This window comes from Nicotiana tabacum, chromosome 17, assembly GCF_000715075.1.
Source record: "Nicotiana tabacum cultivar K326 chromosome 17, ASM71507v2, whole genome shotgun sequence".
Classification (NCBI taxonomy): domain Eukaryota; kingdom Viridiplantae; phylum Streptophyta; class Magnoliopsida; order Solanales; family Solanaceae; genus Nicotiana; species Nicotiana tabacum.
The window spans coordinates 59429254-59444139 of record NC_134096.1 but is presented as its reverse complement, the minus strand read 5'-3'; the positions used below and the strand labels follow the sequence as shown (position 1 = coordinate 59444139).

Below are 14886 nucleotides of genomic sequence, written 5' to 3'. Positions count from 1 at the left end.
AAGAAATATAAAAGAAAAAATCCAAGTCGAGTCTTATGTCGTTGATAGGATTCTCAATCAACAAGGTAAAAATGTAATGTGTTTACGTAGCTATTGGGCAAAAATCGTTATAGTGAGAAGAAACAGTGTTTAGGTCATTATGTATTATACTGTATTTTTACCTCTTAGTTCCCATTCAACATGCAGTTGATCATTTCTTCAACTTTAGACTCATGGTCTGAATGCCAGTTCTGAATTTGAAACTTCAAACCTGGTAGCCACTTCACTACGGACTTCAGACCACTTGTAAAAATCAGCCTGAATATGTCTATCGGTAATCTTCAAGAAAACGGAATCAATCTGGAACGCCAGTTGAATCAAATTCTGTAGGTTTCCATTTTACTAAGAGAACTGAATACTCTCATTAGTTTCTTGCACTGCTAAACCATTTTGAACCAGGATCCAGACTACAAAAATATCTATGCCTCAATCTCAAGCTAGTCAAAATCAACTATTAAATCTTCACTATCCATATCGTTCCATTTAGACATGTCTCAATAATAACTTAGGTTCTCCAACACTGAAAACTATCTACATTTTCTATTAAACATAACTCCTAGTTAAGCATACCAACATGACTAAGTCTTAATCTCAACTAATTAGTATCGTCTATCAAAAAATGTATTAGAGATGACTAAGAAAAACACCAACCAAAACCTTTAAACATTGTTGGACAATCATTCAAATCTTCTCCCCAAGAAGTCCGTATATATCCTCAAAACAGAGGCACAAAAAAGTACATGAGGAAGGACATGAGTATTCACATTTTTCATCAGAAGTACAGTGCCTCAGTTAATCAGTTTGAGCAAAGCGACCTTTTAAGTTGTCATAGGAGAAGACCCGTGAATCAACTTAAAATGATGTTAGCTTCCCCTATAGTCGTTCACAGTAGTGTCCAAAAACATATACAACAGAGAAGACAACAAAGATGTTAGTATCTAGTATCTAGCTTCAAACATAAAGCAAAATTCTGAAGCCCTTGAGCTTTTTGCAAAATGAAGCCAACTGTATCACCGTTCCGCCTTAATAAAATGTGCAGTAAGTAGTTTCGATACTCCAAATCCCGTGAAGGTATCAACATCAAATAGTTCTTTCAACTTCTCATCACATATTATTTTCCTCTTGTCAGACGGATCCTTCAAGATAAACAAAGAAAACTTTAGCGAATGCCAAACTTCCATTAAGTTTATGCTTAGCAATCAGACCATAACATAAATCATAGAATTGAATCTGGAGATGCAACTTCTGACCCCCAACCAAACATGTTTGGAGGCTTCTCAAGAAAACTCAGAAGGAAATGTTAAATGCTTAATAAACCTGGCAATCAATCAGACGATAACATAAATCATAGAATTGAATCTGGAAATGTAACTGATGTCCCTCAACCAAATATGTTTGGAATCTTTCTCAAGAGAACTCAAAAGGAAATGTTAAATGCTTAAGTTGTCAGGTGCTAACGAACTGTCAGTGTTCCTTCCTCGTATATAAGAAATTTGAAAGTTCCTTCTAGATGCAATGTTAAGTTCCCTGGTTGAGAAGAGATGCAATCCTCCACTTACTGGATTGACTCTCTTGCTTCTCATGATATACTGACCCAAAGAAAATAAAAATTGTTTGATTAAGTCAGCTGGCAGGATAAAATACTTCCAATGTCTAAATGAAGGAGCTTAACACATGAAGAGAGTACCCTCATCTACTCTTGTGATAACTAAAGTTGGTGATAGAACCAAAAGAAAATGTAAGCCAAACATAAAGAATGTACCTAGGCAATTATTTATACATTTTAGATCAATGCTCAAGCAACATTCTTAAATTAATTAATTTACGACATTTTAAAGCAAAAACAGACCATTGTCAATATGATAAGAAAAAGTAATGTGAGAGAGGGCAAGCGAGCATGCATGACTTTGTCGTTTCTGATTTTTGTAAATTTTGTACACTAGACTATTTTACCGGATGACTGCTACCTCCCACCAACACAGAACCTTAGGTAGATCAAAAGAAATCACTACTTCTCTACATGCCAAAATGGCAATACAATTAAATAACACAAATTTTTTGATAGACTGATAGGAGGAGATAACAAAAGTGGAATTGAAAGAGGAGTAACGGAGAATTCCCTTGTTGGTCAGGAAGCACGACGGGAAAGTAACCAAACTTGTGCAGAAATGAAGAAGCATATTCGCTACTCTTGGCATTGTTGAACCCAACATAGTAAATATGTTGGAGGCACCCAAGAGGGTTGCCTAGTGATCAATTAAACCTTGGAGATCAGGGTTCAAATCACAGCGGAGACACATAACACTGGGTGATTTCTTCCTATTTGCTTAAGCCTTGGTGGACAGAGTTACCTAACTCTATCGATAGGAGGTACTAGGTACTCGGGGGAATAGCGGACGTGCACGCAAGCCGACTCTGACACCGCGTTACTAATATAATAAAAAATATATATGTTGGAGATCCGTAGGGAGAAAACTCTGAAAACAAACATTACCTGATTGAGTGACAATTCTTTGATGTCCTTCAAAAGATTCCAATTTTTTGTTAAAGTCCAACATTGGTTGACAGCATGGGTTGTAGTCTTGTTATATGCTCTTGGATAATCCTCCCCTCATAAGCTAGCTTTTGGGTTGAGCTGACCCAATGTCCATTTCATAATTTAGTATCAATCCAAATCCATCCCTGCTTCTTTTTTCATCTTTCCTTGGGCCGAGGGCCTATAGGAAACAGCCTCTCTAGGGTGGTAGGGGTTAAGGTCTATGTACGCACTACCCTCCCCCAGATTCTACTTGTGGGATTACACTGGATTTTTTGTTGTTGAATCCAGACCCAACCTGATGTTGGGTTATAGTGTTCCAAATCTTCAGTCCTGCACCTAGGGAGGAGAGTTGAAGGTATGAATTGTAGTCTTTTATATGGTTTTGGACAATTCATTTTCTTAACAATTTGACAGAAAATTAAATTCTTGAGAATGGTTCTCTTCCAGAACTACTTGGAACTGACTTATAGCTTTCTAAAATCGGATCTTTCTGCTGGGGGATTCATGTTTAAACTCGTTGAAGCTACATGTAGAAGATTTCTTTGGATAGCTACTTGGAATAAAGCAGCAGTTAGCAAACTGTTGTGGAACTTATGTGTCAAAAAAGATAAACTATGGGTGAAATGGATTCATGTTTATTATGGGATAAGGGGGGATTTCATGGAAGCAACACCAAAACAGGCTTCATGGGTTGTGCAGAAGATTCTGAATGCTAAGAAATACTTCAATGAGGCTGGTTATCATATACTCGATATCACGAGGATGCAGAGGTTCTCTATAAAACAGGTTTTTATCAAAAACTAATGGGAGAATTCCCTAAGATTACTTGGAGGAAGCTGGTATGCAATAATCAGGGCATGGCCAAATGAGTTTTTATTCTTAGACTGGCTATATTGGGAAAGTTATATACAAAGGATAGATTAGTGAAGTGGGGGATGAATATTAATCCACTCTGTCCTTTGTGCGAGGCTGAAGAAGAAAGTGTATCACGCTTATTTTTTTATTGTAAAGTCTCAAAGCAGGTCTGGAAGAAGTTGCTAGGGTGGCAAGGCATTAGTAGAGATCCTATGACTTGGGAAGCCGAAGTATTTTGGGCAGAGGGACATGCTAGGGGAAAATCTTCTAATGCAGAAGTTTATAGGATGACACTAGCAGCTGTGGTGTATTATATATGGCGAGAGAGGAATCCACGGGTGTTCCAAGCAACAAAACAGAGCACCACATCTATTGTCAAGCAGATTGTTCAAAAGTACACTGTCGAGGGGCTATGAAGAAGAAGCTTAGTGCATGGCTGGAGGAACTCAACTTCTATCCTGTATAAATAGGTACACATCTGAATAGCTTATAGATTGTTTTGTTTCTGAAGTCTGCGAGATTGCTGCTGGGGCTTGTTGTCCAGCAGTAGTCACTTTTTCTGTACATACAATACAAATTTGGTAATAGAATTTTATTTTACCCGGAAAAAAAAATCAGATCTTGCGAGGTAATGACGGTAGACGCCTATACTGGCTTCATGCGCTTAGAACCTGTCACTAAGTATTGCAAGAAAGCTATTTTGTTTAGCAAATGAAAGTATTAAAGAACTTTACCTGCCTAAATCAAGCAACATTTAAGAATATATCTGTTACCAGCAACAGTGAATACGACCAAGGGCAGAAAAGGTTGAGCACCTACCGCAAGCCATATAGAGAAAGACCTAGCTAAAGTCGCAATATTAAACACACACTATATTGACCTTAAAGCTAGTTTTAAAATTCAGGAATAAAAAGAAAAAGAATATGTTAAGGTTAATTCAGCCGGAGAGAAATTAGAACAGATACCACAAATTAATGTCTACCTGCAAGTTATTTTGCTTAATGTAATCCCAAATTCTTTTAACCACATTGCCTCGTGGCAGTTCACTCTCTCCTGTACCGAGGAACTTTATTAAGGCATCAGAAAGCTGGAGTGGAGCAAGAATTCCAGAGTTGTGCCGCTTTTCCTTTCTCTTTGGCTCATCTGAATCTATTATCAAATATACGAGGGATCAAATATATTATTAACAAATTGTGCATGGCGTATGGACAAAAATAGAATTATGTATGAATCAAAATTTATTAGCAATAAAAACAATGTAGAACAGACAACAACCCTTTAATATTTTTAACGGAAAAGGGCCAAAAATATCCTTGAACTATTTGAAATAGCTCAAAAATACCCTCCGTTTATTTTTGGTACCAAAAATACCCCTGTCGTCTATGTTTTGGATCACAAATGCCCCTTAAACTATTAGTCTTGCCATTGAAGCTGACATGGCAGTCCAATTGGGTTAGATTTGCTTACATGGCCATCCACCTAAGCAATCCAGCATGGCAAAATTATTTTGTCGGAAAAATTACACTTATTCCGAAAAAAGTAAAAACAATTCGAAACAAATATTTATTTCTTAAAATAATATATATAATATACAAAATAAATTATTTTGGAACGTGCTTTATTATATTGTTCCGGAATTTTTTTTATTTTTTCGAAATAAGTGTTCGATCATGAAAATTTTAAATTTCACTTGAAGTTGAATTTCGGAATTTTTGAAAACTTGAAAACTCCAAAAATTATAAGAACTTCGGATGAACCAATTGAGACTTACAGTAGAGGTGTACCTTTTATGAAGCTATAACAGATAAGCATCTAAAAATTTAGATCAAACTAATTATAAATTCACAAAAGAGAACAATGGAGTTTTTTAATCAAATCATAAACCCCAATCAAGAATAAATTTTCAAATTTTTTTACTTTTTTCGAAATAAGTGTTGATTTTGTATTTTAATAAAAAAAATCCGACATAAATATTTTTTCCGAATTTTTTTTACTATTTTCGGAATAAGTGTTGATTTGTATTTTAATAAAAATTTTCGAAAAAATAATTTTGCCATGCTGGATTGCTTGGGTGGATGGCCATGTAAGCAAATCTAACCCAGTTGGACTGCCATGTCAGCTTCAATGGCAAGACTAACGGTTTAAGGGGGCATTTGTGATCCAAAACATAGACGGCAGGGGTATTTTTGGTACCAAAAATAAACAGAGGGTATTTTTGAGTTATTTCAAATAGTTTAAGGACATTTTTGGCCCTTTTCCGTATTTTTAAATATAAATCATGAATTGTAATAAAGTAGCATGGATAAATACTACCACGGCCATCTAAGAGATTAAAACAAGTTTTTTGGCATAAGGACAGTAAGCAGAAACAACTTTCGCAGCTGGGAAAAGAAATTGTCTAAATAGTAGCTGAAGCTAAGTTATTACCTTCATCCTCCTCTTGCTTCTGCCGCTTTTTCTTTGCCGTAGAACTTTTTTCCTTCGCAGTAGAATTTACCGAACCAGAAGTTGTTATTGTGGAAACTGATTCATAGTCACATAGAGATGACAAGTGGAAAATTAGAAATGCAAGACTTTAAACATGCCAAGAATTAATCATTCAACAGGATTTTAGTTGTTAAACCCAAAGGCCAAAACTAACAAACTGCAACATCAGCTAATATTACATACATAAGATTAATGTTTACTCAAATAGTATTATTGATTTACATGCAGACCACAAGTTGGAATTAAGACAAAACATCCTACAAGAGGAAACATTCTATCATTCTTCATCCCAGCTAATATTGCGTTCATAAGATTACTGTTTCCTCATATATTATTATTGACTACAAGCTAGCCTTGGGCTGCAACACAGGGAAAGGGAAAAGGTTCATAATTGCACAGAATGATAAATGAAGAGAACAAGGTTATGGAGAAATAAGGTGGTCCACAATATGACATGAAACTAGTACAGAATGTACTTTTTCAGGAACTTGTAGAAACCCACCTTACTTCCAATAGTTAAGGATCAGAATACAGTCTTGAAAGTGTCTGATTTCTACATGGTCATAAAGCACGATACACTATTACATGGCAGAACGTTAATAAGTCAACAGCATACAAACACAAATCTAGAATTGCAGCCTCTCCAGAAACTAAGCAATTAATCTGAGAACAGTTGCAGCAAGACTTTATAAGAACTGAAGATAAGTTAGTTACAGCATTATTTAGCAAGAAGCAACACAAAACCGATTTATGTACAATATTTGCCAAATGGGAAGAATAAAGTGTCATAGAAAAGTTTACCACAGAGTATTCAGCAAACCAAGGGGAAAAAAGAAAAAACAAAGGAAAAAAGAAAGAATGAAGAGAAGTGCCTCCATACCACCATCAGAATCCAAGGGCCAGATATGCTTTGCCAGGGCCTTGTTCATTTGAAACATGTCTATTTTATCCACACCAAAAAGCTCCCGTAATGTGTCATCACAGTTTATATTCCGCCTATTTGATGGCTCTTGCAAATCATTTTCACGAATATAGTTCCACATCCTCTTCACCACCTACATAGAACATTTGTGAGGATTTAGTTCATGCACAATAATATCAATGGCAATGGAGGCTTTAAAAGAAGACAGAAGCATGCAAATTTGTGATACCTCAGTCCTTGCAAGTTCTGCTTCCCCGGTAAATTTCTGAAGTTGTGGAGAAAGGCTACATACTTTGGTAAATCCACCAGCTTTCCTTTTGACATTTTCATTTTTCTTCTCAGACCTAATAGGATTTAGTGTGCCATTAGTTCAACCAGTATTGTCTAGACTAAAATAAAGAGATCCCAATAAGTTAAGCAATTAACTTTTTTCAAACACAATCATTCAGATACTCATATTTTCTCTCCGGGTCATCATGAGATTCATAGCTGATGAAATTTAATGGTAATTATTGTTTGCTGCAAACATTAAAAGTTCGCAAGTTCGGGGTGTTTGATACGTGAGAATTGTCAGATATCGGTAATGTTGTACTGAAGAACAAGGACATGATCTGTGCATAACGAAAAGAGCGATGAACCCACCTCAACCTTTTGTTATTAGCAATTTTCTCTATTGATAAGAAACTTTCTTTCATTAGTTTAAATATCATCTAAACTTAATACGACCGTATAATGCAGATCCGAACATGAGAGAAGATGTCACACAACCACCAAAGTAAACTATCACATGCACACACATGATCAATACCCTGCTATATAGCAGTGACTTCTCCCGGAGAGGAGAGAGCATTCTCTCAGCAAAACTAACTGAAGTTCCACCAAGATAAACTATCAAGTCATGAAAAGGAAATATAAAGTCATAGGTCATAAAAGGGAGGTTCCGACCATACAATCTACCTAAGCTTTCTGATTGTGACTATTTGGAAGGAAGAAGCAAGATTTTGGTCACTATTATATTCGGTGTCTACTTTAGATCTTCCTAACTGTTTCGTAAGATGTCAAACTTTAGAATTTATTTAAGACTGCTATTCGTCTTCTTTTGCACTTTGCCTGAGGGGTCAATTGGGTGGATCATAGATGAAAGGAAATAGAATGGAAACAATGAGCATGATAGTAATTCTTATGTATTCCTTTCCTCCCTATTCCCTTCTTTTTCCTTAAATTTTTGGTTTGCATCTACTTTCTCTCTTAATATGAGGAATTGATCTTATTTTCTCTTCGCCTATTACAAACCAAGTAAATTTCTCTGTTTCATTCATTTTATACATTCTTCAATTAACACATGCATGGATTGGCTATAGTTTGCACAACTTCTTCGGGAGATTCTTATGCTGGTTTCTGGCAGTATATCTGTAGCAGTCATGAGAAAGAATGATAGCAAAAGCAGCTAATGCCTCTGCAAACAAGAGGAGGAACAAGCAATAATCTTTCAGGCCAATGAATCCTGAAATACTATGTTTACTTTTAAATTTTTTTTTTAAATAACATTAATATCCTGGCCCAACACCAATTAGTATTATTTTACACTCTGGAAAAGTGCCCTTCACTTTGACAATCCCAATAGCAAATGGGGGTCATAGTTCAGACATCCAATTAAACAATGAACACAATGAATGAGTTGAAAGGCAATGCCAATATATCAATAATAGCGGTGAAATGTTTAAACCACCTCAAGCAAATCATAACACAATCTAACTACTGTAACATATTTGGTTAATAGAACAGGAAGTGACAGAAACATAAGGATGACAAATTGAGCAAAGACTACAACCTTGACAACAACAAGAACTATTTGTAACCAAAGGAGACAGCAGCAGATAATCACAAGATATCGACTTTCTAAACCCCTCCCCCCCAACTGGCCACCTCCCTACCAACCCTGGAATCTTTTCATCCTTTCAAGAACTCATTGCAATTTGTGGTCCATGAGCCTATTGACACCATCAGGCAGAAAATATACCAAAAGAACCATAGTAATGGTTCAACAGCCCAACATAAGACAAAATACGGGCACCAGTAAACTGAAAATCATCCAAAGAAAACATAGACGAATACAAAAATCAATCAATAGATCAACTAAGCCTCAATCCCAGACCAATAGGTCAAGTATATAAATTCTCTGTATCCGTTCAGCTCTACGTGGGCCAACTTCACATTTAATGTTTAGAGGACAAGAATAATTTTAAGAATTCATGTATTATAACTATCTTTTCATATGATGGCAACTTGCTGCAATCTTTCTCCTTTATCTATTTTTTTTTTCTTGAAAAAAAAAACCCAGTGTGTGGGGTCTGGGGAGGGTAGAGTGCACGCACACATTACCCCTAACCCCTACCTGGAAGGTAGAGAGGCTATTTCCGATAAGAGTAAAATGCAATCTTTCTCCTTTATCTGTGCATGTAACCAGCTATACAAGACTCACATAGGCAGAGCTGATGTGAACAACCAAAACAACCAAAAAAGGAAGCCCGGGGTACTATCTTTTTTTTCTTTTTCCGAAACGTAATATATCTTTTATTAAAAACAGCACTGTTGAAGTGCTATTTCTAGATATGTATCCAAATTTCAGTGGAAGGAAACACTAGATTATTTCTTCACATCTGTCTAAACCTTAGTGGAAGCGGTATTTCTGTTGGTGGGAGGTAGCAAGTACACTGTGAATTAGTGAGGTACGCTCAATTGGTCCGGACACCACCTGGTCCGGACACCACCGTTTTTTAAAAAAGAATATAGAAATATATATCATTAGCAAAAACATCCCTTAACTATTTAGGCAGTGTACACGTCTAACAGCTATTCTAAGCTATTACCTAGTAGTATATCTTTTTTTCACAGAAGAAATGCAAAAGGAAATGAAATATCTCATGCATGATTGTAACAATGTCGTCTTATAATAGAAGCAACGGAATGTATCACTTAACATTTGAACAAGGCATAAAAAAAATCACCTGAACATCAAATGAACATATATCAAAATTTCACATACTTTTTCTTAGAACTTCTTCGTTTTACTTTAGTAACTGCTTCAGATTCCTCTTCCTCTTCTTCTTCTTCTTCTTCCACCTCCTCATCCACCGCATCTTCTTCTTCGTCATTCACTTCCGCCGGCGGTCCTTCATCAACTTCTTCATGCATTTCTCCTTCATTTTTCTGCTGGTCAAGTTGAAACTGGCTTTCAAGATAAAGATCAACTTGTTCTCGGATGAAGACTTTTTTATCGGATAAATCGATACCGAAGTCCTCTTCGAGCTTTCGTCGGACGGCGGTGGTGGTGGTGGTGGTGAGGTCGGAAGTGCTTAGGAACTCACGCAGCCGGTCGACGAGCTCCGAGTCCGATACCATTTCCTCTGGTTTGGGTAAAGTTAGGTTTGAATGTTAGAAAGAGAGGAGAGAGGAAGATGGATGACTCGGTGATATGAAATGGCAATTTTGGGGCTGAGGTGGAGTAAAGCGAAAATTTGCCGTGGATTTGGTGGGGTAAATGTCTAACACGTGGGTCTCGGGTAGCAACAACGAGGGCATTTCTGGAAGAACGAAATTTTCTACACCTGAATAAAGATATTTGCTCCATTTGTAGTAAACAATTTCGGTCCAATGTAAATTTGTCTTATTTTAGCAAGTTACACGTTTTCTTTTCTAATGGATTTTACCAAGTACAAATGGATTAGGCTTATGAGATCAGTGGGTATAGCCTGATGGTAAAAATTTATTTCTACTTAATTAATAGCAGCATAATATATGTTTATATTATTGAATTTTTATTTAATTATAATTAATATAATTTATTTAATGATGATAATTTGGTATAGCTCGAATATAAACATTAACGTAATTAAGCTTATACCGTCATTTCATCTTGTTTACAAAAAATATAGAGAGAAAGTTGAATAAGTTTGAAAATATATTTTAGTATTAAGCTCACAATTACTAACACAGTATAACAATAGAAATAACAAACTTATTTTTAATGATCTAAATTTTATGTCAAGCTAGATATTAGATATTTTTTTCTATTATCGTGATCATATACTTGTGGTAATCATTTTCGCTGCTACGGAGGTATTCTCAATTGACAAATTCACCCTCGCCTTTCTTTAGTGTGGGGCCAACGGGCTCGATATTTCACGTGTTCTTAAAGCGACCCAGTGTTGCTTTTTAAAGGCCAAATAGAAAATTATTAATCGTGTTTGCTATCATTATAATATCGGTTCACTACATATTATGAAAGGAAATTGCACAAAATATATTTTTAATAAAAGAACACCTCCAATTATAAAATTTGCTTAAAAATAGTTTAACTACTATATAGATAGTTTAACCAAATACAAGAATTAGTTGTTGTTTTCACGACTCGAATCCGTAACCTATAGGTCACGTGAAGACAATTTTACCATTGTTCCAAGGTTCCCCTTCAAAAAATATAAATTTGATCGACTATTATTTTTTGAAGCGATTAAAAATATACAATTCTCTTTTGTAAAATTTTCATGTGCCCCTCAATTTTGCACGATCCATTGAATTTGTACCCACTTTTCAAAAAAACTTTAACTAATACCCAATTTTTGGATAGTTTTAGATACATACACTTTTCTCTTTTTCTTTGTGCTATTTTCTTCTTCTTTGTGCTTAGAGTTTCTTCTTCCGCTTCTTATTTGATGATTAAGATTTGTTCTTTATGATATTGAAAGTTATGTTTCAAATTTGAGCTAATTTGGAGTAGATTTGGGTATTGAATCATGTATTTGATTCGAATAATAAATTTATGTTTCAGTACTTAAGATTCGAAATCTGAAGTTGCATTCAATAGATTGAACTACTTAAGATTAGAATTTCTAAAGTTACATTTGAAAGATAGAAGAACTTCAAAATTGATTTCTGAATTTCCATTGAACAGATTGAACTACTTCATGTTCGAATTTCTAAAGTTGCATTTGAAATATAGAAAAACTTCAGATTTGATTTCTGAAGTTGCATTGAAGAGATTGAACTACTTCATACCCGAGCAGGTACACTTTGTAAGATTTTGTGTAATGTAGGTATAACTTTGATGTTAGGCTAAAAATCCATGTTTTCGCATGTAATTTGCCTTACATTATACCTCAATCTTATTAACTTTGGTATAAATATTTGTGACTCGCGCTTAGTAATGGTGTTTATATGTGTAGGAGTCAATTTGAAGTGATTTGGCAAGCTTGCATGCAAAGTGAAGTAAAAGCAGAAGAATTTGGAGGGAATATGATTTTGGTGCCCAGGTTGGTGCCAGGCACCAACCAAAACGCCAAAGGCAGAATAGTGGAAAATTAGGCATCCTGATTGGCGCCAGGCGCCAAGCGAGATGGCTAAGGGCGGATTTCGTCCTAATTTGGCTAGGACTTGGTAGTTCCAACCCTACACGCCCCAACATGTATAAAAGGGGTTCTAAACCTATTTCTTAGAGGGGAGACATTATTGGATAGGCAAGAAGGCTACGAGAACACTGGAAAGCAACGAATCACAAGAGTTTTCTCTTCCGTTCTTCCTCAATCTGTATTTTAATACTTTCAATTATTATCATGATTGTTAATATAGTTATGAGTAGCTAAACTTTCTCATCTAAGGTTTGATGGAACCTTTTGAAAAGTGATTTTTCTGTTGCGTTTTATATAATTGAGTCATTGGATTTCTCTACTTGTTTAACTACGTGTTTATTGTTGTTGACTGAATGGCCATCAATTAACTGTGCCTATTTAGTATGTATTGCTTGAAAAAGGGTACATATTTAGGTAGTTGTTGAACAACATCACTCCTAACGTATGTGAGGAATCAATACGGAGGGTTTAAAGGTGGGATTAGGAATAACAAAACCTTGATGCGATCTTAGTGAGCGGTGAATTAGTTTCAGTTAGCATAATTCGGAAGAATATGTCTAGTAAATTATAGTAGTTTCTCGGAAGAGAATTACAACACCCGAAGTACTCACGATCGGTAGAGAATACTTAGGCAAAATTAAAGAAAACGTAGCGGGAAGGATTCTGATAATTGAGAAAATCATAACTCCAGACCTTCTTAATCTTGACTCAAATTTCATCCTTGTTAGTGATGATTTTATTGCTTTATAATAGTTGTTAGTTAATTAGTTAGAAATAAACATTATAATCTTTATAATTAAGAAATTATTTGGACTTGTGTTTCTTAGCAATATTGAACAACTGTAGCTAAGCCTCAGTTCTCTGTGGGATTCGACTCCGGACTTGTAAATCGAATTATATTTGCAACGACCGCTTAGTCCTTTTTATAAGGCATAGTTGGGTGTGATCAAATTTTAGCGGTGTTGCCGGGGAGCTAACTGTGTAGTTGTACATATTGGTAGGTTTCAAGTTTGAACTTTTATTTTTTAGTATTTAATTTTATTTATGGTTTACATTGGGGACAATGCACAATTTTTAAGTGTGAGGTGAATAGATTGTTTGGGTGATTTTCTATGATATTTTAGTTGTGTTAGTTTGACTAAAAAAAAAACTGGACTTTTCCTGACGATGGATCTCTTAGACAACTTTCTTGAGGGATTAAGGTCCGATAAAAAATTTCAAAAATATTTTGTTTTTATTATTTTTTAGTTTTTAGTTAGTTGTAAGTAGATAATAATCCCCCTTGATTTTTCTTTTGGCATCGGTTCTTTTCCAGGGGATGTAACTTGAACCGGATAATTTTTATTTTTAGGAAACCGAGGGAAGAAAACTTGAGTGTTCTATATGCCTTTTGACCTGTTGATGCTAGCATTGTTAGGCCATAGCATGCAAATTATCTTCCTAACATGTTTTAATGAAAGATATGCCGTGAAAGATTGAATCGACTGTATGTGACGCCTTCTCTCAGTTACTTGACTCATTGTTCATGTAGTGCTTTATTGTTTAGTACTTCTTGACTTTGTGTAACTTTTCTAAACTTGAGAGTTGGAATGGAACCGTCTGACTGGGGTCATGTGCAATGTGTGATGTGAGGTTTTGATTACATTATGTGTTATCCTGTGTTTTTCTAGAACTTGCCATGTGTGTTAGTCGAAGCGAAATAAGTAAGCTTTGTGAGTCTAAGAGATGATGTAGGTGTTTCTTTGATTGTCCATTGAACAATATCCACCATATATAAAATGATCTATAGATAGCCCATTTGAGCCTATAAGCCTTTTATTTGGCACCCACATTACAAGTCGATTCCCATTTTGTTCTTAATTAAATCTTTTTGAATCTTTACCTCCGAAAGCACTTTCGCTAGAAGAATAAGGTGAGAGTTGGGGTAGCTTTTGAGTAGAACCATAGAAAAACCAAAGGTGCATGTATGTTTTGGAAGATCATTAGCTGGGCAACCTAAATTTATGGAGAGTGTTGAAGAAAATATACCTCATATTCACCGTGATTCGGGCTAGTGAATGCATAGTTGTGCTTAAAGAAGAAGCGCCAAGTTGTATATGGTTTCGTGGCATTGATTAAATTGGTCATGAAAAATGTGTATTATAGTGTATTAAAGTACTTAGGAGGGCTAGTCACTATACCCAAAATATATCCTACCCGTCCCTTAACCTACATTACAACCCTTAAAGACCTAATTGATCATAGACTTTGCGAGTTTAGATTAGTGGAATTATACACTACGGGTAAGCTTATGGTACAATCATTGAGTGCACATGAATTTTTTTGTGAGAGTGAGTGGTTCTTTGTTCATATATGTGATGTCCTTAAATTATATTCGAATGTATATTTGAATGTATGGATGAAATACCCTCTTATTCTTTGGTGAGGCACATGAGTCCATGACGGAAAGGTGACGTTATTAAACATCTCTTGTTGGGTGAGTGCACGTGTTGAGAGTTCTTATTGGCGACGAATCGATCTTTGAGGTTGGGTAGTTATGGGCAGGTTGTTTGAGTATTTTTAATTGGTCACTAATATTACGGCATGTAAAAGTTAGGAAAGGTATGAATGCGTATGCAAGGGCTTAATTGTAGATA

At 35.5% G+C, this 14886-nt stretch overlaps 1 protein-coding gene across 2 annotated transcripts; it reads right to left on the bottom strand.

The window, feature by feature from the left end:
• Positions 1-674: 674 nt before the first annotated feature.
• On the bottom strand, positions 675-10329 carry LOC107776037 (uncharacterized). Of its 2 annotated transcripts, XR_001645864.2 has the most exons (7): positions 9889-10329; positions 7072-7186; positions 6801-6975; positions 5861-5956; positions 4416-4582; positions 2534-2914; positions 675-1175 (listed from the first exon to the last, which is right to left on the bottom strand). XR_001645864.2 is itself a non-coding variant. In XM_016595849.2 (6 exons), the coding sequence occupies exons 1-6, from the start codon at positions 10242-10244 to the stop codon at positions 1050-1052; spliced, it is 1035 nt and encodes a 344-aa protein (XP_016451335.2). In that variant the 5' UTR covers positions 10245-10328; the 3' UTR covers positions 675-1049. The 2 variants fall into 2 exon arrangements, 1 of the variants encoding a protein (XP_016451335.2); XM_016595849.2 differs by lacking the exon at positions 2534-2914 and having other exon boundaries at positions 9889-10328.
• Between the last annotated feature and the right edge of the window lie 4557 nt (positions 10330-14886).

Bases quoted from the DNA above. Each gene is read 5' to 3' on its own strand.
- LOC107776037 (XM_016595849.2), bottom strand. From the start codon at position 10,244: ATGGTATCGGACTCGGAGCTCGTCGACCGGCTGCGTGAGTTCCTAAGC. The intron at 6,976-7,071 runs GTATCACAAATT...TGTTCTATGTAG, and splicing joins CAGAACTTGCAAGGACTGAG to GTGGTGAAGAGGATGTGGAA. The intron at 4,583-5,860 runs GTAATAACTTAG...ATTTGATAATAG, and splicing joins GAAGCAAGAGGAGGATGAAG to ATTCAGATGAGCCAAAGAGA.